This window comes from Eublepharis macularius, chromosome 12 (genome assembly GCF_028583425.1).
Source record: "Eublepharis macularius isolate TG4126 chromosome 12, MPM_Emac_v1.0, whole genome shotgun sequence".
Lineage (NCBI taxonomy): Eukaryota > Metazoa > Chordata > Lepidosauria > Squamata > Eublepharidae > Eublepharis > Eublepharis macularius.
The window spans coordinates 31,871,561-31,895,766 of record NC_072801.1 but is presented as its reverse complement, the minus strand read 5'-3'; the positions used below and the strand labels follow the sequence as shown (position 1 = coordinate 31,895,766).

General features: G+C 44.7%; 1 protein-coding gene across 2 annotated transcripts in view; it reads right to left on the bottom strand.

The window, feature by feature from the left end:
- Positions 1-1,637: 1,637 nt before the first annotated feature.
- WNK4 (WNK lysine deficient protein kinase 4) overlaps positions 1,638-24,206 on the bottom strand; it is a 49,907-nt gene continuing 27,338 nt past the window's right edge. Inside the window, exons 6-21 of one of the 2 annotated variants that reach the window (XM_054995666.1) lie at positions 23,660-23,879; positions 21,573-21,906; positions 20,983-21,092; positions 20,815-20,870; positions 19,505-19,646; positions 18,657-18,773; positions 18,366-18,542; positions 17,819-17,870; positions 14,868-14,993; positions 13,521-14,014; positions 12,557-12,659; positions 11,827-12,142; positions 11,541-11,746; positions 9,413-9,513; positions 5,595-5,666; positions 1,638-2,451 (exon numbers count right to left, since the gene is read on the bottom strand). In XM_054995666.1, the coding sequence (XP_054851641.1) occupies positions 5,610-5,666; positions 9,413-9,513; positions 11,541-11,746; positions 11,827-12,142; positions 12,557-12,659; positions 13,521-14,014; positions 14,868-14,993; positions 17,819-17,870; positions 18,366-18,542; positions 18,657-18,773; positions 19,505-19,646; positions 20,815-20,870; positions 20,983-21,092; positions 21,573-21,906; positions 23,660-23,879 (2,611 nt within the window). In that variant the 3' untranslated portion in view covers positions 1,638-2,451; positions 5,595-5,609. The remainder of the gene's footprint in view (positions 2,452-5,594; positions 5,667-9,412; positions 9,514-11,540; positions 11,747-11,826; positions 12,143-12,556; positions 12,660-13,520; positions 14,015-14,867; positions 14,994-17,818; positions 17,871-18,365; positions 18,543-18,656; positions 18,774-19,504; positions 19,647-20,814; positions 20,871-20,982; positions 21,093-21,572; positions 21,907-23,659; positions 23,880-24,206) is intronic. The other variant, XM_054995667.1, reaches the window with a different exon arrangement.

The following is a 24,206-nucleotide window of genomic DNA, read 5'->3' as shown; positions in this document are numbered from 1 at the left end:
TTGAAAAATGTGTCTCAGAAGCTGCCTTTGGGGCCTGGGCAGGCAGTATTAGTGATACTAAAGGACAGAAGCCCTTGGACACAGACTGGGAGACTTTTTGCACCTGAAAGGGAATAGGAATGGGCGACCCCTTCACAACCTTTCTGGTTTTTCTTCACTATCCATGTCTTTGGCCACCTTCATTGGGTGGAGGGAGGGGGCTGTTGAACTGTTATCCTTTAAGGTGCTATTGTCCCAGATCTGGTTGTTTTACTGCAAACTAACACCCACATGAAACAATCGAACTGAGTAAAATTTCATACCTAGCACTCACCAGTTCCAAGTCCCCGTAAACTTTCCCCAAGGGATTGATCCAGTTGCTCTACCTCTGAAAACCTTCACTTTGATGCAGGAGTATCTTGGATGCAACCAATATTGTGACATGGAGCTGCTGGCTGAGGCCTGAACAAGCTGCCTGTCATGGCTGCAGAGACAGCTTGAAGTAGCAGGGTGGGGAAGGGACACTAACCCTACAGGGTAGGAAGCATAGCTAGGCCAAGATGTAGGTGCATTTATTATTGTGATACATTGATTAACAGGGCTGGAAGACTCATCCTTCATGTAGATGTTGAGAGTTGGGGAAGAGGTGAATGGCAAAAAATTAAAATGGGAGGGGCAAGTCTTGAGCAGGGCAAGAGAAAAGCATCCAGGCCCCACTGAAATAAATCAGGATCTGGGAACTGCAGAGGAAATCCAACCAACCATGAACCCCAAGCATAGTAGGGGGGGGGGCATTCGCCATGAACTGCAAACTCAGGCAGAAGAGGGAACATACATCTCCAGAAGCCACTCAGTGCCTGAACCAGCCCTTTTTTAGAATTCCTGCCACTCAGTGCCTGCCAGCTGATGTGCTGGAAAGCTGTAGTAGTTCTAGGGCAGATTCTGAGGCATATCTGAAGGGACAGGCCTGAATAGCCCTTCAAATTTAGTCAGGACAGGACTCAGTGACATTGGTGAGTTTGGCCTGGTACCATCTCTTACGGTCATCTTGACTTGCCAGCCCAACTTTGGAAACATGCAACGAGGATCTTTGCACTTCTCCAGAAGAAATCCTGCCACTTCTCTCCACCATACAAACCAACTCAAAAAAGGAAAACGGTAGCAAACTTTGGCCTCATCCAGATCATTATCTTCTGGCTCTTCCTGCCCATTTACAGCTGTGTTATTGACACAGTTCTCTTTCTCCACTAAATGCTCCATGTTGAGTAAATTATTAAAGCAGCATTTGGCCATGAACCAAATGTGGCACCTGTCTGTCAAATGCACACGTCCTTAAGAGCCTTAAAAAGAGAAGGGAATTTTCCATTTTGGTTGTATTGGCTGGTACCGTCCACACTCCAGGCTTCAGCAGCACGTGACCAAGGGCGGTTTCCCCTCAAGAGCGAGCATGCAACAGTAATTTTCATTTGGTTTAACTCAACTTCTACATCCTTTAAAACCTTGGAGGGAACTATGTAACACAGAATACCTGAACGCTATAAACTGTATCCGGAACCAAGAATATGAGATATAACCCTTGCTAAAGGTCCTTATGTTCTGGAGTTGCTTGGTGGGAATTTTCCATCAAACACAAAAGAAGTGCAGCAACTTTCCCCCCATCCTCTATTTATTTTAAAAACATACACGGGTGAAAGCAGCGGGGCTTGTTTCCAAAGTGCAGATTCCCATCTGGGTAAAAGTAGAGCCCTCCCCACACCTATGAGGGCAGCTCCCATCACCACCCCAGGAGGGTGAAAGAGTGCAAAAAAAGGAGGTGCCAGTGCTGTCAGGAGTGGCAACTTGGTAGCTAAGGCAACATGGGGACTAAGGGATGCTAGAAGGGGCCTCTATCCCTTTAACATTCTGAAGGATTCCCCCTAAAGGCAGCCACTGAAAGATTTTGGAGAGCTTTGGGAACTAAGCCAAGCAAAATACCTGCACAGCTCCCCACCCCACCAACTTCTTTGCAGGGACCTGAGACAAATGGCTTTAATCTGGCTGGGAACAGGAGGAGGCGCTCCACAGCACAAAGACCTCTGATCTCAGGAGCAGGGCATCCTCTTTCAGTGACAGTAGGCACTGAAGGCACGTGTGCGCACACACACCCCCGCACACCCCCCTGGCTTTCTGCACGCAAGGAGTCCCCAAACAAAAGGACTGTCTCTTTGCGTAGCCCAAAGTGGGAAGCTGCTCCTTCACTGCTCGCTCCAGGTAGGCAGATTTCCCCCAGGCTGTTCTGCCACTTCCAGGCTCTTTTCCTTCCACTGCTCTGGCAGGGTGGTGTTGGTGATCGGCAAAAGGCAGCTGCTGCGTCAATCTTCCACTGCGGAGGGCTTTGCTCAGTAGCAGAGTCCTTGGCTACCTGCTCCTATCATTGGGCAGTGGGCAGCAGGCTGAGGTAGTCTACAGAAGAGTCTTCAGACAGGACGGCTACTGCAGAAAGAAGGGGAGATGTGTGAGGGAGGAACACATGCTTGAAAGCTTACACCCTAGAAATCTAGTTGGTTTCTAAGGTGCTACTGGACCCGAATCGGGCTCTTTTACACACAAACTAGGCTCCTCTACTGCCAGAGCTCAGGGTTAGAGCAAACACTTTGCATGCAGAAGCGCCCAGGTCGAATCCTGGAGCTAATTCACACCAAGAAGCCCCTCCTCACAAGGAGGAAGAAGAGGCAACAATCAGCCACCCCTCCATTCACGGAGTGTCTTTACAGTTGGCAATGTTTCAATGCTTTTTCCTGTTTTATACAAACCATGTTGAGAATACTTTAGCTGATAAGCAGGCTATGACTCAGTTACTCTCTGGAAAATCAAGTTAAAGGATCTTGGGAAGCAGGACTGGGAGGGACCTAGAACAGTGAGCTACTCCCAAGATAGACATTCTCATAATCTGACACTACAGGGGGCTGAATGGATTCTACGTGCCCATAGGATTTCCAGGCTGAATGCAGCTCTGATTTTAATGTTCTGCTGATTTAAATGTATCTGTTTTAATTCTGGCCCTTTTAATGTGTTTCTTTTAAATATTGCAGTCGTTCTGTGCTTTGCGGGGGTGGATTTTTATGACACTCTGATGTATTTCTACGTTTGAGTTAATGTGAACCATGCAACAGCCTTTGGACTGAGTAGTGAGTAAGAGACAAACCTTTGAAATAAATGCGGAAAAAAGGAATTAAACTGCTAAAGAGATTAACAACTTTGAAAGTACATTTGAAGTTATTACAGGGCACATAAAAGATCTTCAAGGGCATAACTGAGTTACATCCATCCAGTCAGCAACAAAATGATGTGAGTAGATTACAGCATTAGAAGTAGTAATCAGCAAGGCAAAATTAAAATGTGAAGAAATTAAATTATTCCAGAGGCACAGGCAAAAGCATTCTGGTTGCATTTTTGAAAAAGTCACTTTGTAAAATATTTACACTTAGATGATATATGTGCAGCAGACATGGAGAATATATACAGAATGAAATCAGGCTATTCTTTCTTTGTACTGAGTAATTGATATCACATCAGTGTTGAACAGCTGAAAAGTTAAATTTGGAAAACCAAGGTGCCCTTGAGATTACATCCCAATATTTTGGCAAGACACAGTGAACTTGTCTCACAGAGGGTCTCACAACCATAATGGGTAACATCCCCTGTAAATGGACTCATTCCTTTCAAATTACTGATCTTGTTTACAGGAAATTCATCAGAAGAAGTTTTGATCACTGTTGGTGGAGATGCAAACACACAGAAAAGTTTTGGAAAGAGGTTCTTAAAGAAATACGCCAAATCACAAACTATAATGTTCCACTATGGCCAGAACTCATTTTTTTAGACCAATGGGACAATTGTCAAGTTTGCATACCCGCAATAAAGAAAGACCTTATTGCTACTCTACTATTGGCTGCAAAGAGCACGATTGCCGCTCTTTGGAAGTCCAGCCCTTCAATAGACAATTGGTTTGTAAAAATTTGGGATCATTTCATCTCAGAGAAATTATACAATAAAGTCTTTCAAACTGAGCACTTCCCAAGAGTGACAATACCATGCATCTGACGAAGAGAACTGTGATTCTCGAAAGCTTATGGCTCCCATTCCTGGACTACCTTGAAATGAACAGATCCCATCCAGGCTTAAAACAGTTTTATATGTATGAATATGTGTAAGTCTTCTTCACGCTCTTCTTCTGTGGTTTCTTATGTTGCGTAACACATAGCTCACTCTCTTTAAGATATTTACTAAGAAATTGGTATAAGGTATTGCAATTTATTGTACTGTATTTTATCTCAGAATTTTTTTGTATTTGCCACATTGTAAACTTTATTTTCTGTATTCAAATTTCAATAAAACCTATATATATATATATACATATATATATATATATTTTTTTTTTTTTAAAAAGAAGTCTACCAAATGGATGAGTTTCTTACACTGTCCCTTCCTCCAATGCCTCAGGATAATACCGATCAGACTAAATGAGGAAATGACTACATGTGACCTCTGGAGAGGGAGAGGCAAACAAAATGGAGTTGGAAACAGAAGGAATCAGAATTCTTCTTGGAATACAAATGGATTTAATTGTTCTATTAAATGGAAAAGGTGGCATTATGGCTAAAAGGGCAAACAAAGGGATATTTAAAATCCCTTTAATCAGGGTTCTGCCTACTTAATAGAGAATGTTATAAATGTTTTAGTTTCCTAGACCTTACACTCCTTGGGCTGCTGGATCCAACAAATTAGTTGGATCGAGCCAGCTTTGCTGCTGACAGAGGAATGAGGGGTCCCCTCTAACCACCAAAAGATGCTACACTGGGAATCATGGGGCTTGCATGGATGACAGCCATGTGAGGATAGGGGGCTATGATAAGGAAGGGAATTGGGCAGGATTAAGTGAAAAAGCTGGCTGGTTCTAATCTATTATTTCTAATGGAATACTTCTCTCTTTTAGAGAACTGTTTGATAACAATGGACTATATCTTTTTATCAAGGGGCACATTACCTTCTTCAGAAAGTACTTTGGTTTTTATATGTGTATAAGATTTGGGGACTACTTGTGAAATCCAGATGTACAAAATATAGATGGGAACTTATAATGGCTCATGGATTAAATGTAGTGATTAAACTCAGATGGAAAATCATTCTGTTACTAATGTCTATTCTTACCTATTACCTTGGACACTTGTGTGAATGGAAGCAGATTAAGCCTGTGGGAGAAAACCTTATAGCTGCCGCCTCTCACTGTCATCTTGGGTCCTACACCCAAAGAAATGCTCCCAATCTTGGCAATGGCCAGTGCAAGTAGCAACCAAAGGGTAATTTGACAAAGTGACAAACCTTCTAGACTTCTGAGTACTTAATGGTGAACTCAAAGAAAGCATTATCAAGCAAAATTATTAGTGCACTAAAATGGAGAGAACAGTATCAGGCATAAAATAACAATCCTGAATACTAGAGTGACCACATTAAGATGCAAATATTCCAAACGTTCACACAAACATACACTCTGTGCAAGCTTATCACTCAAGAAGGGGAAGACAGGAGACCAAAGAGGTAGAGCAAGACAGTAATGCAGAGCTGGTAATAGCTACCTATCTGAACAGGTTCTAGGCAAACATCTGAATCCAAAGCAGGGGTCCTACCACATCTGGGCAGCCAATGATCTAAAAGGTAATTCAGTGGGGAAAGCAGCAGAGATGCATTAAGTGCACCCAGAACAGGGATCTCTGCACAAACCAGAGCAATCAGATGCCTGGATACACTTGACAGACTGTTTCCAAATTCAATTCTAGCGCTTGGGGATTGAATGAAAGCAAAACCACTCCTTCCAGGCCTTGGAGGGAAGGTAAAATCCCCTTTAGTAAATTATGTTCTCTTAATTTTGTAGCACCAGTTTCCTGCCATTTTGGTTTGCCCCCACCCCTCCCTTATGTATATCAGGGATTGCTGGTTAAGTTTATGGATGTAGTGGTAAATGTCATTTTTATTATTTGTGAAGACATTGCTTTAAGATCATAAAGTTGGGTTCTGTTATGGTACCAATGGAATTGCTTCAGTTTATCCTGAAGAAATTCTCATTTTGGAAATCTTTGGCACTGAATAATTCAAGAAAGAGGTACTCAATCATCATCACTGCAAATATTAATGAATTTTGAACAACATTTTTAGATTATTATGGGGGGGGGATTTAAGCAGCATACTTCTCTGGGACTGAATAAAATGAGACACAATTTAGAATAAACATGCATAGGATTGCACTGTAAGATTTTATAATTCCTGAGGAGATTAATGTTTTGATTTTGAAAAAATAAATTTATAGAGAAGTGCAAGATGATACTGCTACTTAATTCTAGCTAGGACTATTTCAGCCAACAGATTCAATGGCTGAAAATACCTGGCTGCTTTTTCCCATCTTTGGTGAGGAGGTGCCTGTCTGTCTTCAGCACTATTGATGCACGGTTCTGTCTGGTATTTCTCAGATGGCTGATATTCATGTAAAATCTGATCTGTTGTTATTTTACTGAATCACATGTACACTGATTTCTAGCCAGGTATGATGCTTGTTTGTGTCAAGGCTGTTAATGGGTGCCAGGATAGTTTAGGACCAACACTGGAAGACTTTGGCTACCTGTGATTAAGAAATGGCACAGCGAAGGCATGCAACTTGCAGAAACTGATAACATAACAGATATCATTCCTAAAATCATGTCCTCCAGTTTAACTGGAAGTTGGCTTAATAGATTGCTTATGGGATCAGACATCCTTACAGGAGGACTGGAAGAACCCTTTTCTATATTCATTATTTTTTTACAAAATATTTTTATCTAAACGACTTTCCATTGGTGCATCTTTCCTTTGTGCCAATGTGGTCACTATAGGTGCTATTCAGTGTGTGACACAAAACACTCATGAGGGGCCACTAGAAGGAAGCCTGTAGGAGTGCTGATACATCCCAAGTGGGGAAAGTCAGCCTCAAACCTCTTGCAGGGCTCAGCAAATGGGCCCACCAGCTGAACAGCACTTTCCCTGGGACGGATGTGTGCCCGGTCCAAGCGTCACTTGCAAACACTGGTTAAATTTTCTCAACTGACCTATAAGGAATGTGCATAAGCTACCAGTAAGCCTCCTGACTGCAGGAAAATGTCTAGTACACATCATCCTCATGAGAACTGAGTAAGTTTGGGAAAGCCACAGCCATAAGGGGGATTACTATGCGGCTTCCATTGCATCCGCTAGCTCTTGCCCAGCACAATTATCTACAGTGACTGGGTCTTTAACATCCCTTTCTCAGGGGATGAAGAAAAATGTGAATTTGGCAATAGGCTGTGAGGCATTTGGGAGCTATTACGCAGATAAGATCTTGTCGCTCTGCCGGGACTTGCCAGCAACAGTCGATACAGTATATGAATTGGAGGCCTCTTGGCCATCTTCCGAGTTGATCTTTGATCACTCTGAGCCACTCTCCCAGGAAGAGGTGGACAGGATCCTGTGTGCTGTGAAACCTACCACATGCCCACTGGACCCGTGTCTGTCATGGCTGGTGAAAACTGGTGATGTTGGATTCTGGGCTCCTTTAGCTGATATCATCAGTCTGTCTTTGAGTTCTGGGATTTTCCTGGACTCACTGAAGGAGGCAATGGTGCAGCCCTTACTAAAGAAACCATCACTGGATCCTGCTGATGCAGCCAATTACCACCCAGTCAATTACCTGGGCAAGGTAATTGAGAGGGCAGTAGTGGAACAGCTACAGGTATTCCTGGATGATTCCTCCATCCTGGACCCATTCCAATCCAGTTTTCGGCCTGGCCATGGTACGGAGACAGCTCTGGTTGCCCTCATGGACGATCTGCAGCGACACCTGGATCGGGGCGGGTCAGCGCTGTTGGTACTCTTAGATCTTACAGCAGCAGTTGATCATGATCTTTTGACCCATAACGTCACCACTGTGAGGATTTGTGGGACAGCTTTGCAGTGGCTGGGCTCCTTTCTCCACAGTTGGGGACAGAGTGTGATGCTTGGGGAACACATGTTCGCCCACCATTCCTTGGTGTGCAGTGTCCTTTAAGGGGCAATTTTAAACATTTGGACTGATAATAGTGAGGGTCTCCTATTTCTGACCATTTTGTGGCCACTCAAAACAGACCTTCAGGTTCTCCCTTCAACTGATCAGATTTGTCAAAAATTCACAGATATTGCAGGGTTCTCCCTTTTGTGCTCTTAAAGAAAACCTACACTGGATTTCTCCCAAGTCAGGAGGTTTCATAGCCCCCATTTTTAACGGGAAGGGATGTAGCAGCAAGCTGTGCTCTGAGCTCCTGCGGCTGGATCATTCTGGCCTTTCCTTTCTCTACTGAAAGACCATCAGATATTGACGAGTCATGTCGGTGTCGTTCCAGTTAATCCCTCCTGCCTGGGCGAAGCATGAGTCTGCCTCATCTGCCACCAGAAGCATGGCTGTTAGACGAGGCAGGAGTGGCAACCACCCTCCTTGTGCTGCTTACATGGTGCCAAAGTCAAAGAGGGCATATTAACATGCAATGGCAATATTTTCCTGGCGCAAAGGATAGATTGGATTTGTAAGCACCATAACTCATTTCTTTGCCCAAAGATTGTTTGATTTTGAAACAGAATACCAATCACTATCCCACCCCCACCCCACACCTAGAGCCAATGATACCACCTTTTCACCCAGATCAGGGCAGGTCAGAAGAGGTTCCCTGTCTAGCTTGCCCAACACATGCTGTCATGTCTGTATCCCTACATCCATGTCATTGTTCTAGGTGTTGAACTAGTGCTAATACTATGCCTGGATTTCAGTTTGTAAATGCTATAATCATCACTTTCATTTCTCTCTCTCTCAGCCTGAGAACACAGCTGTGTTATCTCTTTCTTTGAAGCTCACTGAAGTGACCTTGCACTGTCTGAAATGTTGCATTTTCTTTTATGCCTCTTTGTCCTGTCTAGCTAATGTATAAACTCCAGCAGAAGTTCCCAGACTCCTTCCCGCGCAAACTTGTGGTTTTGGGAGGGGGGGAAATAATGAGTATTTAGAGCTGTGCTTTTCTCAAGTTTCTATTCCTGTCAAGGAAGAGTGTACTGCTTGCATGCTTTCTTGCCTCTGAGTAATTCTATGGACATATATATGGAAAGATTGGATTTCTGAATAAAAACCATTTAACGAAGAGCTTGGACTTCTTGTTGCAATGGTACAGAGACCTGGTTACCATATCCTGTCATCCATAGCCTGATACATGCGGAGTCAGCCTCTGGGCAAAGGCTCAGGTGCTACAAGCCTAAGAACACTTTCTTGGGAGTAAGCCGTGCTGAATAAAAGAAGGCTTACATCTGAGTAGACATGCTTAGGCTTGCTCCCACGCCCCCTCTATTGACCCCGCAAGACATGTCTCACCATGCGCCCCACGTCGCTAGCAAAGGTCACCCCTTTGCTTTGTCTCTGCTCCGGGGACAGACTGCTGCTCCCTCCATTGACAGAATTCCTCCTCATGATCCCTGCAGGAGAGTCAAAGCAGAGGTGTTACAAAGAGGAACATCTCACAAGTAAAAATATAACAAGGCAACTAAAGAACCCTGCAGGACCTCTGCTATTAACCAACATGGTGCTTTTAGATGTCACATCTCCAGAAATTTGGGATGCAAAGGGATAGCCATGTTTACTCTGTCGTAACAAATTTAAAAAAAAGTCCAGTGGCACCAAGAAGATTAAAAATGTTCAATTCTTTAGGAGATTTCATGAGTCAAAGTATATTTATTTAGATATGTGAAGGGAAAATTAAGGGGAAGATTAGGGGAGAGGAGGGTATAACTGCTACTTCTGTTGATTTATTGTGGGAGTCACACCTGAACTTTCTACTTCAATTCTTTCCTTTTCCCTTCATGGTGGATCAAGCTTCTCTGCTTTGGATCCTCCCCAACCCATAATCTTTCACATAAGAAGAATTCCCAGTATGATTTTCCCTTCACATATACAAAGAAAGTGGGCTGTGACTCAAAAAGCTCATATTGAAACAAACATTGCTAGCCTTCTGAAGCCACAGAAAAGAACAATTTTTTCCAAGTTTTCAGGGGGAGGGATGGGAATTTAGGGAAACAGCTGAAATATTTGCAACACTTAATTTCTTATTAACACTAAACTTATTTTACTGATTTAGCAATATAAAATATATCATGTATAACTTACATACATCATTAGCATATAAAATGTTACTGTTCAACATACTTATGAAAAGTAAAGTATAAATGTCTTCATTTCCTACAAGCAAAACTGCATACTCTTCACTTGAGAGAACTATAAATTGCTGCAACTTCTGCTACCTTAGCACAGGCATCTTAATTTTTGCCATCTGAGAGGCCAGGAAAAAACATTAGAAAAGACAAATTTTGTAGCAAACAATGAAAGGAGTATAATTTGAACAGGAACACTACCATATGGTCACAATAGGGTTAGCAGCAGATTTGCATACTAAGTTAATCTTTAACACTGAAAACAGTGAAGTATTTAATAGCGATCAGCCTACATGTTATGGTACATTAACTGTGGCCAAAACAAAAATTTATTTACACAATAAATATATTCTTGAAAGTACTGTATATATGGGGATTATCCTTATCTAATGTTAGAGATTGTCTAACTTAAATTTCAACTCCCTGTGGGTAAAATGGTAATGACTGTGACACACACACACACAGGTTCCTCTAGGAAAAAAGACAAGAAGGAGCTGCCCCGCACAAGGTCTCTATGCTAGCTGCATAAACGGAGTAAATTTTCCATACTGCCGTATCTTCTCATTCTGACTTGACTGGGTAAAGAAGGAAAAGCTGGTTGCTGCTGATGAGATGAGAACCCAAAGGAGTTCAGCCTGCTAAAAAAAATCCGTCTTGTATTTCTCTTCAAAATGTGTACAGAGGGGCAAGGCACTGAAAAACAGTGACACTTCCTTTCTACAGTTATAGTCCACCTTTCTCACTGAGACTCAAGTTGGATTACGGTGTTAAATCAACGTGATCAATAGGATGAGACAGCTAATAAACAATGTCCTGGAATCCGGATTACAGAAATCTGAAACAAGCACAATATACAACACACAAAGTTTTGAAAGCAGCTACTCATGATGTACACAGAGGACAGACAGTTCCCTTTATCTGTATCAAATGTGTCTCGGGTCACGTTCCAACTCTCCCAGGCTTGCATGTTACCTCACAAATTGCTATGAAAAACGCAGACAAGACAGCAGGTTGGTTAACCTGCACAACTCAGAGATTCCAAATACCTTTTCACCAAGCACTGATGGAGCTAGAATACACCGGAAAGGGGGAGGGATTTTCTTTGTCTCAGAAAACTTGTTTCCTGAAGCCATGTCAGGCCAATAGCTTTCCCAGTTTTCCTAACAATCACGATTAGAACTTCAGCAAAAATCGTCTAACTTTCAGAGTGGTACACCTTGCATTATACGGCAACAGCAGCCTCCAGTTTACTGGATCTATTTCTCATTGGGCTCCAGGGTATGGAGGCAGCTGACCTTGGGGCTGCCCCACATCCAGGCGCTGCAGACTGTTGCGCCGTGGGAAGGAGCTGAAGCTGCCCTTGGAGAGACGGCGCTGGCGGTTGGAGAGTATGGCAGCAGGGGACACGATGCCAGCAGGCGGCACCTTGCCCTGGCGGGCGTAGAGTTCTTCAATCTCTTGCTTCTGCCGGGCCTGGAGCATTTGTACTTCAGAGAGGTGCCTGAAAGTAAAGAAAGAGGAGGTATCAGTCAAGGGGCAGTCACAAAACAGGGGGAAAGGGGGCCTTCACCCTCCACTCACTTCTGGCGCAAGAGCTGCAACTCCTCCCAGACGTCGTCATCCTCTGCGCTGTCCGTGTCGTCGCTGCTTGGATAGGAGATGCTGTGCAAGTAGTTCACCCAGAGATGGGGACCGGAATGAACCTCCACTTCCCCTTCTCCTTCTGCCACCGGTGTGGTGCCCTCCTCTGCTTCCTGGACCGGTGTTCCTCCTGGAGACTCGCTATCCGACTCTGAGGCACCAGATGAGTTGGGCCCATTGACCTTGGGGGGGCTCTCCGGGGGCACATCTCGCGTTGGCGTCACTTGGAAGCGGCCCAGGATCTGTGGCTTGGGCTCTGGTGGTTGAGGAAGCAGATGGACAGGTTCATTGTGGGGATGTGGGGGCCAAGTTCTCCCGCAGGAACTCGAGCACTGGCAGCAGGGAGTGGGGGAGGGGCAACAAATACTTAATTGTCTTCCTTAGGTATACAATAATTTAAAAATAAATCTTCAACACTTCTCCTGCTACATGTATCAGGAGCATAAAGGGTTATGTTGTCTATGTGGATTTTTTAAAGTGAGGCCCCGCCAGACACCAGGCAGACCATGCCCTCTTTTCCCCACATGTGGGAAGGCTGGCCATACAGAGAGGTCGATTATTATTTGGCATTTCCAGGTAATAGAAAAAGTTTCCAGCATCAGGCCCCCAACACAGCCACCCTCCCACTTCCAAGCCTCACACCCACCTGTTTCTCTAGACCACTCCTCACCTTCATTGATGGGGGAGAGCCGGGCAGCATGACAGGCAGGGTCAGGAGAATCTGATGCAACCACGTGTGACCCAGGACGGGAACCGGTGGAAGAAGGTGCCTGCTGAGAGAGGGGGATGAGTCAGGGCACACACATCCCTCTTATGCACTCACTCCACTGCTCAGCTCCCATCTCCTTCCCTCTGAGGCACCTATTTCCCAGGAAGGCAGATAATCTCATGATTCCCCAGGCGGCAGAATCAGTATGGGCCTTGGGCAGATGCCTGATCCAGCAACAAATTCACAAAAACTGTGAGGGCCAGGCACTCCCAGTCCGTCCTTGCCAGGTTGCCAGTTGTATCCTGAGAATCAGGATGCCCCCAAAGATATAAGACAAACCCCTCCCCACAAAAGCAGGCCAGTTTGATAGTGGACAGAGATTTTCAGTGTTCTCTCCTGGGCTGTGTGCACATTTTATTTCCGTGGCGTTCTTATCAATTAAAAGCATGCTGTGCAGTCATAACCTCCTGTGTGCTCATGAGCAACTTACAAAATGAAAAACTATCAATGGCAGTGGAGAAGCAAGGTGTCTAAAATCTGGAAAGCCAACAGCATCAACTTTACAGACATCAAGTCCTAATATCCAGGGTGTGTTTTGTTTTTTTTAGGATTCCCCTCAAATTCAGAAGCCTTCACCCTTAACACCTCTGTTGTAGAGATGCAGGAATGGGGGCAATGAAGTTTTTCCAAAGCCAAACAGCTGCTGACTGAGGAGAAACTGAAATCCTGTCTAAGCTCAGCCACTTTGTCCCAAGGGCCAGTAAGTGCACTGGCTGAAAAGGCAGAGCACCGATCCCTCCCCTCCCCTGCAACTTCCAACTGCTCTTTCCAGGCAGTACAGCACTGAGGTTGCAAAGCTCTACCTTCTCTGTCTGCCCCATCCACAACCCACAGACAAAAAGGCTTCCATTCCAGCCAAGCTTACCAGGCTGTTGCCAGGACTCCCCGGGGCAGAGCCGTTTGAGGGCAGTGGACAGCCTGGAGATGCCCATGACCCAAACAGCCCGTTGACCAGCTGGGCAGGTTTAGCAGGAGGCACCATCTCTGGGTAGATAAATTGGGCAGCAGTTGAGCTAGGTGGGCAGATCCCCGGGGACTGTGGCACAGGGGAGGTGTAGAGAGGGCCCGTCTGAGTAGGGACTCCGGAGACAGCTGGCAGAAGCGTCTGGGCCATGCTCATCATGGCCAGGGAGAAGACGTTGGCCAGAGAGAATAGAGGGGAAGGGGAGGAGGTCCAGAGGGGCAGGGGGGGCACATGCCCAGTAGTGTCAACGGATGGAACAGTGGGGGGAGCGAGGGTCAAGGGAGGAAGGAGAGGACTCGGCGGGGGGATTGGTTGGGGCACTGGAAGCACGTAGGGAGGAGTCACTGGCACCCTGGGATAAGAGGAGCAGGTCTGTGCAGCCAGACTGGGGACACCTGCAATGAGAAACGCAAAGTCCTAGATGAACACAGGCTGGAAGGCAGGCAGGGGAGACAGGCTGAATCCCTCTGGCTCTGTAGCAAAATACACCCCTGCTAGCACTGCCCTGGAGCCTGACGCTCTCTGCCTATCCTCTACCCTCATGACTTCCATCCCCTTGGGCCCTCAATTAATTTTGTGCAAAGTCTGCTCTCCCCTTCAGCTACATATTTCACACTATGGCAGAATAAAAACCGTGTGACCAAATAATCTGCGGGGGGTGGGGACTGTATAAGTATTATTTAAAACAATTTATTCTGCTTGCAGTATTTTCAAAGAATATAGACCATTTGGTAAATAAACAGCAGCACAGAAGAACGGAGCACAGTGGGGATCTGAGGGACCGGAGATCTGCTGAAGTCCTTCCCCGGTGCAGTTTAAGCCGCTCTAAACACCATCCAACCTCATCTGGTTTCTGACATTAGCATGCAATTCTACGCAAAGTTACTCCTCCTATCTATTCATTTCTTAGGCTGGAGTAATTTTGCACAGGATTACACTTTCATCAGGTTCTACCTACATATTTTCAGAAAGTTCCTCCAAACCAGGTGGACTAATTTTTTTAAAAAGTGAACATTTTAGGATGTCCGAATCTGTGGATGTGCCAAACACATCCCTCCCTAAACCATCAGCCATGTGCCATCAGCTGTATTGCCTCCTGGAGAACCAGCCAGGATTCAGCATTTGCAAAGCACTGAATAAAAGTCCCACAGACTAGCAGGAGAACTCAAAGCGATTCGATTCCCTGATTCCTGTCCAGCTGGACCCTTTCCTATAAATGGGAAGAGCTGGGAACTGCTCAGTTCTCACCTTTGAGTGGCGTTGACGGCAGAGGAATCCCAAAGGCCTGGGCGCCTGCTGGTGGGTCCGTGGGACTGAAGAGCTCATTCCCAAGTGGGGACGAAATGGACTGGCCAGGGCTGGAGCAGCCCAGATCTGAAATAAGGAAGCATCAAATCTTGGGACGTAACCTCACAATTCCTCCCCGCAGGTCAGGCATCCCTTTTTGTATGACCGTATTGGTTGGTTCCACCCTGCTTCTAGATTAAACTTCTCTTTGGATAACAGCATGTAGCCCCCATCTACACACCTGCCTTCTAAATTCATTTATAAAGGAACTGCAGTTCTTGGAATGTGTAAATCAGCTGTGATGGGGAACAGAATCCTCATTTCATCCATAAGCAGACATTGAAACAGTGGGGAAAATGCACCCTTCCATCATATTCCAACTAAGGACACAACGTTTTTTAAAAATTACAGTAAAGCTAAAACTACAGGAAACACGCAAAAGCAACATGTTACAACAAGAAGATATTTGTTTCAGTCCTAAAGACCATCACCAAGCATCATCAACTGAAGTTTGTTTCTGTTCAGATTATACTGTAGCACAAAAGCCGTATCTGCAACAAACATCCAAAAGTTTATCCACTTTTACAAGAGCCAAACCTTTAAGCAACCACTATGTAGCTGAAGGATTCATAATAATCTTTTCCCAGTATCTGGCCCAAGCAATGTTAGCAGCATCTAAAAGGTTTATCAGCCGTGATCTAGGTTTGATCATCTTCATTTACCGACCATGGCTCAGTCAAATAAATCTTGAATCTGACCCAACGGGAGTGCTAAGAAAAGCAGACCATCACTGCTGAATGCCAAATTTGCCCAGGGGACAAAACACCCCCAACACTGTATTCCTATGGAACATCCTAATGCATCTTTGCAACTGTTAAGTACCAGCAACAAACAATCTTTACTAAGCTTCTATCACAGAATAGCTAAAGGAACCATCTCTAGTTATACATATTATAACATAATATCTTAATATAAGAACTTCAGAGATGGCAGTCCCACAGTACTTTAACACTGTACTCACTAGTATCACAATTCAGCTGAACTGAATGCATTGGGCTGGAATCAATGGCCCCATTCTGCTGATTCTTCCATAAGCAGAAGAGGGGTGTCGGACATGGCCCAATGTATTTAAACAAAAAAGCACCCCTCTTTCCTACATTCTTTAAAACAATATCTCTCAAGTAGACAAATTTCTGCAAATCTAACTGTAGTCCCAATTCTGATAACACTGTCTAATTTGGAAATACTTGTAGTCGTGATCGTTAGCCTTGTGGCCTTGCAGAAAAATATCTTTACAGGTGATGAAATTGCCACTGACCATCATGTCCTTAAATTGGGTGTTTTATCATTTTCCCAAGCAAACTCCGCCCCACCCCCCCAGACTACCTCTTGAATAGAACCAAGAATTTCTAAAACTTGAGCTGAGCGGAGAAATGAATGAAAAAGGTTTTATTAGGGTACTGATCCCACACTTGAACCCATGACAGGGGTATCTATTTCTGCTCATATGTCCTTTCCCTGTAAGTCTCTTCTATCCAAAGACTGATATGGGAGCATACTGAGCTAGTTTCATTTTGATCTTGTACAAACTATTGATCATTGATCTTGTACAAACCAGCACCACAAGACACCTCATAAGAATACCCTCAGTTCAGGTTCATTTGCACCCCCAACACAGTTATCCCATTTGGACAACACCCCTTTGGAGTATTATGAGGTACAACAAACAGGCCAACAGTGATAAAATAGAAAGGAAGAAATACGTATTTTTTCATTTCCCTTCATGGCTGGGAAGACCTTTTCATCCTGACTGTTTTCTTTGGCAAATGTTTTTTTTTTTGAAAAACAAAATAATAATACAAGGGATACAGAAAGGAAAAGGGGATTATATAACATAGTTGAATAAATCAGAGATCGTTATATATAACAGAATATATAAACCACAAAGTATTTCTCCTCACCATCCCCTTCATCAAATTCTTCTTTTAAAAAACACTTTCTGCGAAATATGGTAATACTTACTTATATTAAAATACATTTATATTCAGCATTTTATATTCAACATTTTGAATTACAGATTTAATAACTTTTCTAGTGACTGATAATTGTTCTTAGTTGTTCTTAATTTTCAGATACATAATCAAAAAAAGCTTTCCATTTTTCCTGAAATTTTAGGATTGGCCCATTATATATGTAAGATGTTAATTTTGGCATTGACGCATATTCATATAGCTTATTTGTCCATTCTGTTAAATCTGGGCAGAATTCTGCTTCCATTTTGCTGCATATACTATTCTTGCCGCTGTCACCATATATTTAAATAGTTCGCTGTGTATTTTTATGACATTACTAGGTAAGATATTTAATAACGTTTTTAGGGTTCAACATGTCCTTTGGCAAATGTTATTTCTAGTCTTTCTCCCTTTACTATTCTAAACTTTGGCAGCTATGTTTATTTTAAATTCCAGAGGAATAGCTGTGTTATAACAAAACAGAAAATAATTTTGTAGCACTTTGAAGATGGATAGATTTTCCCACTTCATCAGATGCATGAAGTGCATCTTTAGTCGGAGGATGAAGATACATGGGGACACAGAGGAAAAAATGCAGGGTCAAAAGGTCATGGAAAGCACAAAGTATAAATATTTCACCACCTTTTGGCCCCATTGTTTGCAATTTTCCCCTCTATGCCCATGTATCTATATCTGCGAACTGAAGATTGGCTTCATGCACCTGACAAAGTGGGTTCTGGTCCATTTGCCGTAACAAATTTGTTAGTCTTTAAGGTGCTAAAAGATTCCTCTATTTTACTTTGAATTCTTGACCCTGATGAGAATGAGCACTTGTGTACAGTCCTGATGAAGAATGTATGAATGCTAATCTGGGGTAGGGTCAAGCATGGGGCTACATACCACTCAGAGATGAGGATGAGGAGATGGATCGTGAAAGGCTTTGCAGCTGACCCTGAAAGAAGACAGGGAGGATTGTTTTTGTTGGTGAGCAGAGAAAGGAGAAGTCACTACTGCCTCCTCCAACCACTCCCCCCCATGGTGTGAGCCTGAAATGCCAAAAATAATGCTCATTCCACTCTCTAGACACATGCAAAGTGCCTTTTCCTTTCCAGAGGCAAAGCACAACCATTCCAATGCATCTGGTTCCTCCACTCCGGACATGTGGCTTCCAGACCTTCTCTTTGTAAAAAAACAAACAAAAAACTCCAGGACAGGACAGGAGGCGAGCAGTGAAGAAAGGAGAAGGCTCTGGGGGAGCCAGGTTCTTCTTGAAGGGCTGTTCCAATACAATCTTCAATTGGAGGGGATAATGAGGGGGGCGTGTAAGGCCCATTAAAAAAATCCCTGCACTTCTGGGGAGTGCCCCAAAGGGATCCCAGCAGGGGTACCTTGCAACTACAGAAGTGCAAATCTTCCAGAGAGCTGCATTCGCATGCCTGTCACTTACTGAGAATCCATCAGCAGCTAAGGGAGAGGACAGGCCCTGCACCTCAGGGCTGCCCACAACCTCTTGGTCTTTGTTCCTCCCATCTTTGCGCAGGAGAGTTTCCACACGCTGGACAATATCATGGATTCGCTGGATGAATCCACCTTGTTCAGATTTTAGGATGAACTCCTTGGCTACCTATAGAGGACAGAAATAAAGCGTACATACATTGGGGGGGTGGGTCAAAAGAGGACTTAGGAGGTCCATTTCTGCCACAGCCCCACACCTCTACTACAATCCACACAGCCTTACCATGACAGCTGCAATCTCCTCTGCGCTGTCCCCATCCAGGTCAAACTTAAAGGTGACCATCTTGTTATTGTAAGTTTGCAGTTGGCACTCTACCACCCGATCATTCTGGTCTGAGATCTACACACATGAGGGACTAGCATTAGGGATGCAAGTTGGGGGGGGCACTTCTCCCACTCATCCTGGATTATGCAGTGACCAAAAACAAGCTAAGACTTCAGGATTTAGGACTCCTGAAGGGCATGGAATGACACAAGCACAAAGATGCCACAGAACATTATTTATTCACATCATTTATACCCCACTTTTCCCCCCAATAGAGATCTAAAGCAGCTTTTAATGTTTTCTTCTCCTCCATTCTATTCTCCAACAACTCTGTAAAGTAGGTTACACTGAAAGAATGACTGGCCAAGGTCACCCAGCAAGCTTCCATGGTAGAGGAGATATTCAAACCTGGATCTCCCAGATTCTAGTCCAACATTCTAACCTCTACAACACGCTGGATCTCCATAGTTTGCCAATGATTTGTCTTGAAGGCTAAAAATATTATGACTCTCCTTTAAAAGCAAGAATTACAGAAGTGACAGAACTTGTTTAAAGTCTACATTTATAGTCTGAAAAAAGGATTTTCCACAGTACTGATGAGTCTTGAACTTGTTTCACTTTAGAGGGGGTTTTTGGGGGAGGGGGAGATGCTCCAGTGGGGAATCTACTATATCCTCAAGTATCATGAAAAGCAAACATTTCCCTGCTAAGTCAATTCCCATTAAATAGGGCTCATGCAAATGCATGTACATGCTCACGCATACACATGCAGACCACGAGGCTGTTGAAACACAGAGGACACTCACGTTTGTGATTCGCAAGCGAGATCGGGCACGCCGTCTCAGTAACCTTCCAGACCCTCGCTTGACCAAGGGCTTCACTCTGCACTCTCCAGCAGACAGGCCCTCATAGCCATCACTCAAGCCAGATGCCACATCTGATGTGTAACTGTTTAAAAGCCATCAGAACATACAAGTATAAAAAGAGCGCACTGGATCAGACCCGTGGTCCATCTAGTCCAGCATCCCGTCTAACACAGTAACCAATCAGTTAACACTGGAGGGCCAACAAACAGGGCACAGAGGCTGAAGCCTACCCCAATGTTGCCTCCTAATGCCACATTTCAGAAGTTTACTGCCTCTGAACATGGAAGTTCTCTTTAGTCTCCAAGGCTAGCAGCCATTGATGGACATTATCCTCCATGAGTCTGTCTAACCTTTTAAGGCCATCTATGCTCATGGCCATTCACTTGACAGTGAATCCCATGACTTCATTACTTGGTGAGTAAAGAAGCATTTCTGTCTTTTTGTTTATCCTGAATCTCTTGCTCTTCAGCTTCATTGGGTGCCCCCCTCCCCATTCTAGTATTACAACAGAGAGGCACAAAGTTCCTTCTATCCACACTCTCCACCCGACACATAATTCTATAAACCTCTATTATGTGTCCCCATACCTGCATTTTTCTGGACTGAAAAGTCTAGACTCTCCTCAGAGGAAAGGAACTTCAGCCCTCTAATCATCTTGGTTGCTCTCCTTTGTATTTTTCCAGCTCTGCAATATCTTTTTTGTGATATGGTGACTGGAACTGTACACAGTATTTCAAATGAGGCCGCACATTATTGGCTGTTTTCCCAGCAAAGAGTTTGCCTTTTTCACTGGTGCCGCTCACTGGCGCTGCTCACAGAGCCAACATTTCATGTTGCTTTCCACTACAATCCCAGCTTTCTTTCCTTTTCAGTCTCAGCCAATTTCTTACACCTCAACATCCTGCCATCCCATTCCCTTCATTCTCCTGTGTTCGAGAGGAGGGCAAAGGACAGCAGGAGCAGAGGTCGGATTCCTCTGGTCCGTTCCAGCCCCTCCCAACTGCATATGCACACTGCAAAGAGAAGTTAGGATATCCTCATAAGGCCTTGCCGCGCCCAACCGTCCATGAGAGGAAAAAGAGCTCACAGTGGAGAACGGGCTGACAGAACAAGGGCCTGGAAACATCACACTGTCTTCAGTAACTCAGATGGTCTTTGAGGGAAACCTCACAATCTCCTCCCTGCTTCAAGCATCCTTGTAAACCTTATTCCAACAAGCCCATTGCAGCTCTCCAGACTTCCCTTGTTACCTGTCCATGGGTGAGAAGTCGCTGGTGGAGACAGGGTGCGGGCTCACAGCAATGCTCTGTGAAGATTAAAAAAAAACAGAAGGACTGAAGAGTCAGTTCCACTACTCCTCAGCTCCAAGTGTACATTCCAATAAGGCAGCCTGTTCTAGGAACTCCTCTTTGACTCACCGAAGAGAAGGAGCACTCAGGGGCAGCTGCTGGGCTGGGGAGACTCTGGGGTGCTTCAGCCATGTCCACAAATCCGGAGGAACTCAGGTAGCCATCGGTCTCACAGTCAGCTGAAGCAGAAGCAGAGAAGAGGGTGTGCATGTGAAATGGGAGACTACGGAAACTGCATAGCTCCTTAGAACTGAGTCCCACCATGACAGCAAGTTTCCTGTAGGGATCGTGTTTTTAAAGGGCAAAAGAGTAGGGTCTGGGTGGACATTGTGGGGCTTATTTGTTCTGCTCCCATTAGCAATGAGGGACAGCAAAGAGTTGATCAGCCTCTGGAAGTCACTTTCAAGTGTCCCCAAGTTATAAGCAGTGTGGACTACATCTGACCCAATTTCATGTTCATAGCAGTAAGAATGGCTAATTTAAATTTTAAAATGCATGTGAAATCTTCAAGGTGTTCACATTTCACAGCCTATACAAATCTCATGAATTTGCCGTGTGACTGTGGATGTAGGGAATACAGCACAGCAAACGGTGTCTAGCCGCTGCTACTGAAGAGGAGAGGATATGAGGATCTTAGGGGAAAGGAGAGTTGAACATACACGTGGCAGAGGAATAACCATGCTGGTACAAGAAGGGCTGGTGCTGGTCAACCTCAGGTTCTTCTGGCTCCAGGGGGAAAGTTGGGCCAAGCGCTGAGTCTCGGGATCCAGGCATGGCAGGTTTGGAGGCCTGGGCTGGGATGAGAGGTGGGGGAGAGCCCAGCTCCAGCAGTTGCAGGATATCTGGAGGGGGTGTGGACCCCTTCTCCTGCCTCTTCTGCTCCTCCTGAGCCCGCTTGGCCTTCTCACGTTGGCGCTTGATGGCAAGTACCCTCTCACGCACTGCTCTGGCCACGAGTTTGTAGTCTGCCTCGCACACAAAGCCCAGCATCACCTGTTGGGGGCACAGACGGAGCAGAAAGACAGTCCTAAGCAGAGTTACCTCCGTTTCAGTTCACCGCCATCAATGGGCTCAGAAGTGTGTAATGCCCCTTAGGATGTCTCTGTTGGGGGTTGTGCAGCTGCAGGAACACACACACACACACACACACACACAGAGCGAGGCTGCTGTTATTCTCTCTCAGCTGACTTCAGCAGTGAAGGGCTGGCTCTGGAACCAGAAGGAGGCCCTGTGTCACCACTGCCTAATCATGGAACCCCAAGGTGCCAGCAGAATCCAGGGCCCGCCCTTTCTCCCCCAACATTATTAGTGTAATTGACCCATTAATTATTTCTGAGTCTTATTTCCTCTTTGCAATCACAGCTGCTTAAAAACAACAGGGAAAGAATCACACCATGGGTTATTTTAACATGACGGTGCAATCACAGAAGGGCAGGATCACTCAGGCCAGCCATCCAACCACTCCTCCTTTCAAGGCCCAGCTGCACACCAGACAAGATGGCACTGCACCTCCGTTCAGAATCAAAAACATCACAAGAAAAATCTGGGGGAAAAGACATTGTTCTCCTCCCCTTACTTTTATCCTCACTACAACCCTGTGAGGTAGATCTGGCTGACAGTGTGAGACTGGCCCAAGGTCACCCAGCAAGCTTCCACATAAGAGTGTGGATTCAAACCTGGGTCTCTCAGATCCTAGTCCAACTTTAACCTCTATACCATGCAGGCACTCAGTTACTATTTTATATTATAGTCACCCAATTGCAAAACTACAATAATGAAGAATAATTTACATTAACAAGGATACTGTACTACCAAGGAGAACTGCAGAAACTCAAGCATTTCCCTTTATCCTTTTAATTCCTCCTTGTCTCTGTTTTAAAGCCACTTCCATTTCTCTGTGGTGCTTAATAAATTAATTGCTTCCTGTGTGTTTCTGGTGCTCCAGCACACATGCATATGGCATAGCCCTGTTCTTTTGGGGCGGGGGGGGGCAATTATTGCATTTCTCTTAGCTGCAAAGCATGTTCATCAATTTTCTTTTTAATAGTCATGTTGTAGTTTTGTTACCACATTTGCTGAAAAGGAAAAAAGAACAATTAAATCCTCCCTCCAGCCAAGGAAAATGGGCCTGATTAAGAATCTATGTACGAATGTCAGTGTGCATACACTAGGAACAAAGAGGAAGAAATTAATTAAGCACAGAGCTTAAGAACTGACTGGGAAATATGTTTGGAGGAATAATAGTAGGGAGGAACAAAATTACTGTTGAACAGGGCTTACTTCCATAACAGTAAGATCTTGCCCTTGGAGACAGGCACTGCCATATTTTAAAGTATGACAGCACTATAATAAATGCAGTATGGAATCCTTGCCGTTGAATGCAAAAAAAAAAAAAGAATCCTTCAGAAGTGCAGAAAGGTCATGATGGGGAACTGACCCCACTCTTTAGTTGAGTCAGCTTCTGAAACCTGTTTTTCAGGACTAGATCTGAACACAGAAAGATCTGAAGGATGAATGAAGATAAAAGCCAAAATTCAAAGTCCTTCTTCTTTAAAGTGGAATTAATCTCAACAAACCAATACGTATTTGGGATGAGAAAGGAAAGCTTTCATTCACTCCTGGCCTTGGACTTCGCATTTTCCACTCACTGCTCTCCTCCCATTCCCTGCTCCTGAGCTCATCCTTGACTCCCAGTACTCTGGACCGCTCCCCCCCCCGCCCCCCGCAGAGACGCAGCCAAATGTACCATTTCCTGGGCAACTTCCTCAGCCACATCCTTGTAAAGCTCGAAATGGAATTCCAGGGCATTGTTGTCCTTATACTTCCCATGTAGATTTTTGGAGTCATCCATCCGCAGCCAAAGCTTCAGGTTGGACTTCACCCCATCGTCCTCTTCAGCCAGTTCCACATGGACACCTGTGTCCTCCTGGAAGAAGGAGTGATCCAGAAGGTCCTGGATGGTATATCTGGAAAGAAGGGAGGGTCAGGCTGAAAGGAACACAGGCTGCAGAGGGGGCTGGCAGAGCAGGATCCTGGATCTGCAGGGAAGGGGGCTACCCGCACGCATGACCAAGGCAGGATATGGGCTAGGAGTGTGCAGAACACACACACACACACACACACACACACAGAGGCATTCCCATTCTGAACATCTGATCATGAATATTTGTCTTCCAAAATTCCTCTTTAGAGATTAGCAGAATATTCTCATTTTCCTGAACATTTGATACATGGGATTTCTGAGCGATTGTAATTTTTTAAAATAATACATCAGCAACATTGTGGATTTTGCC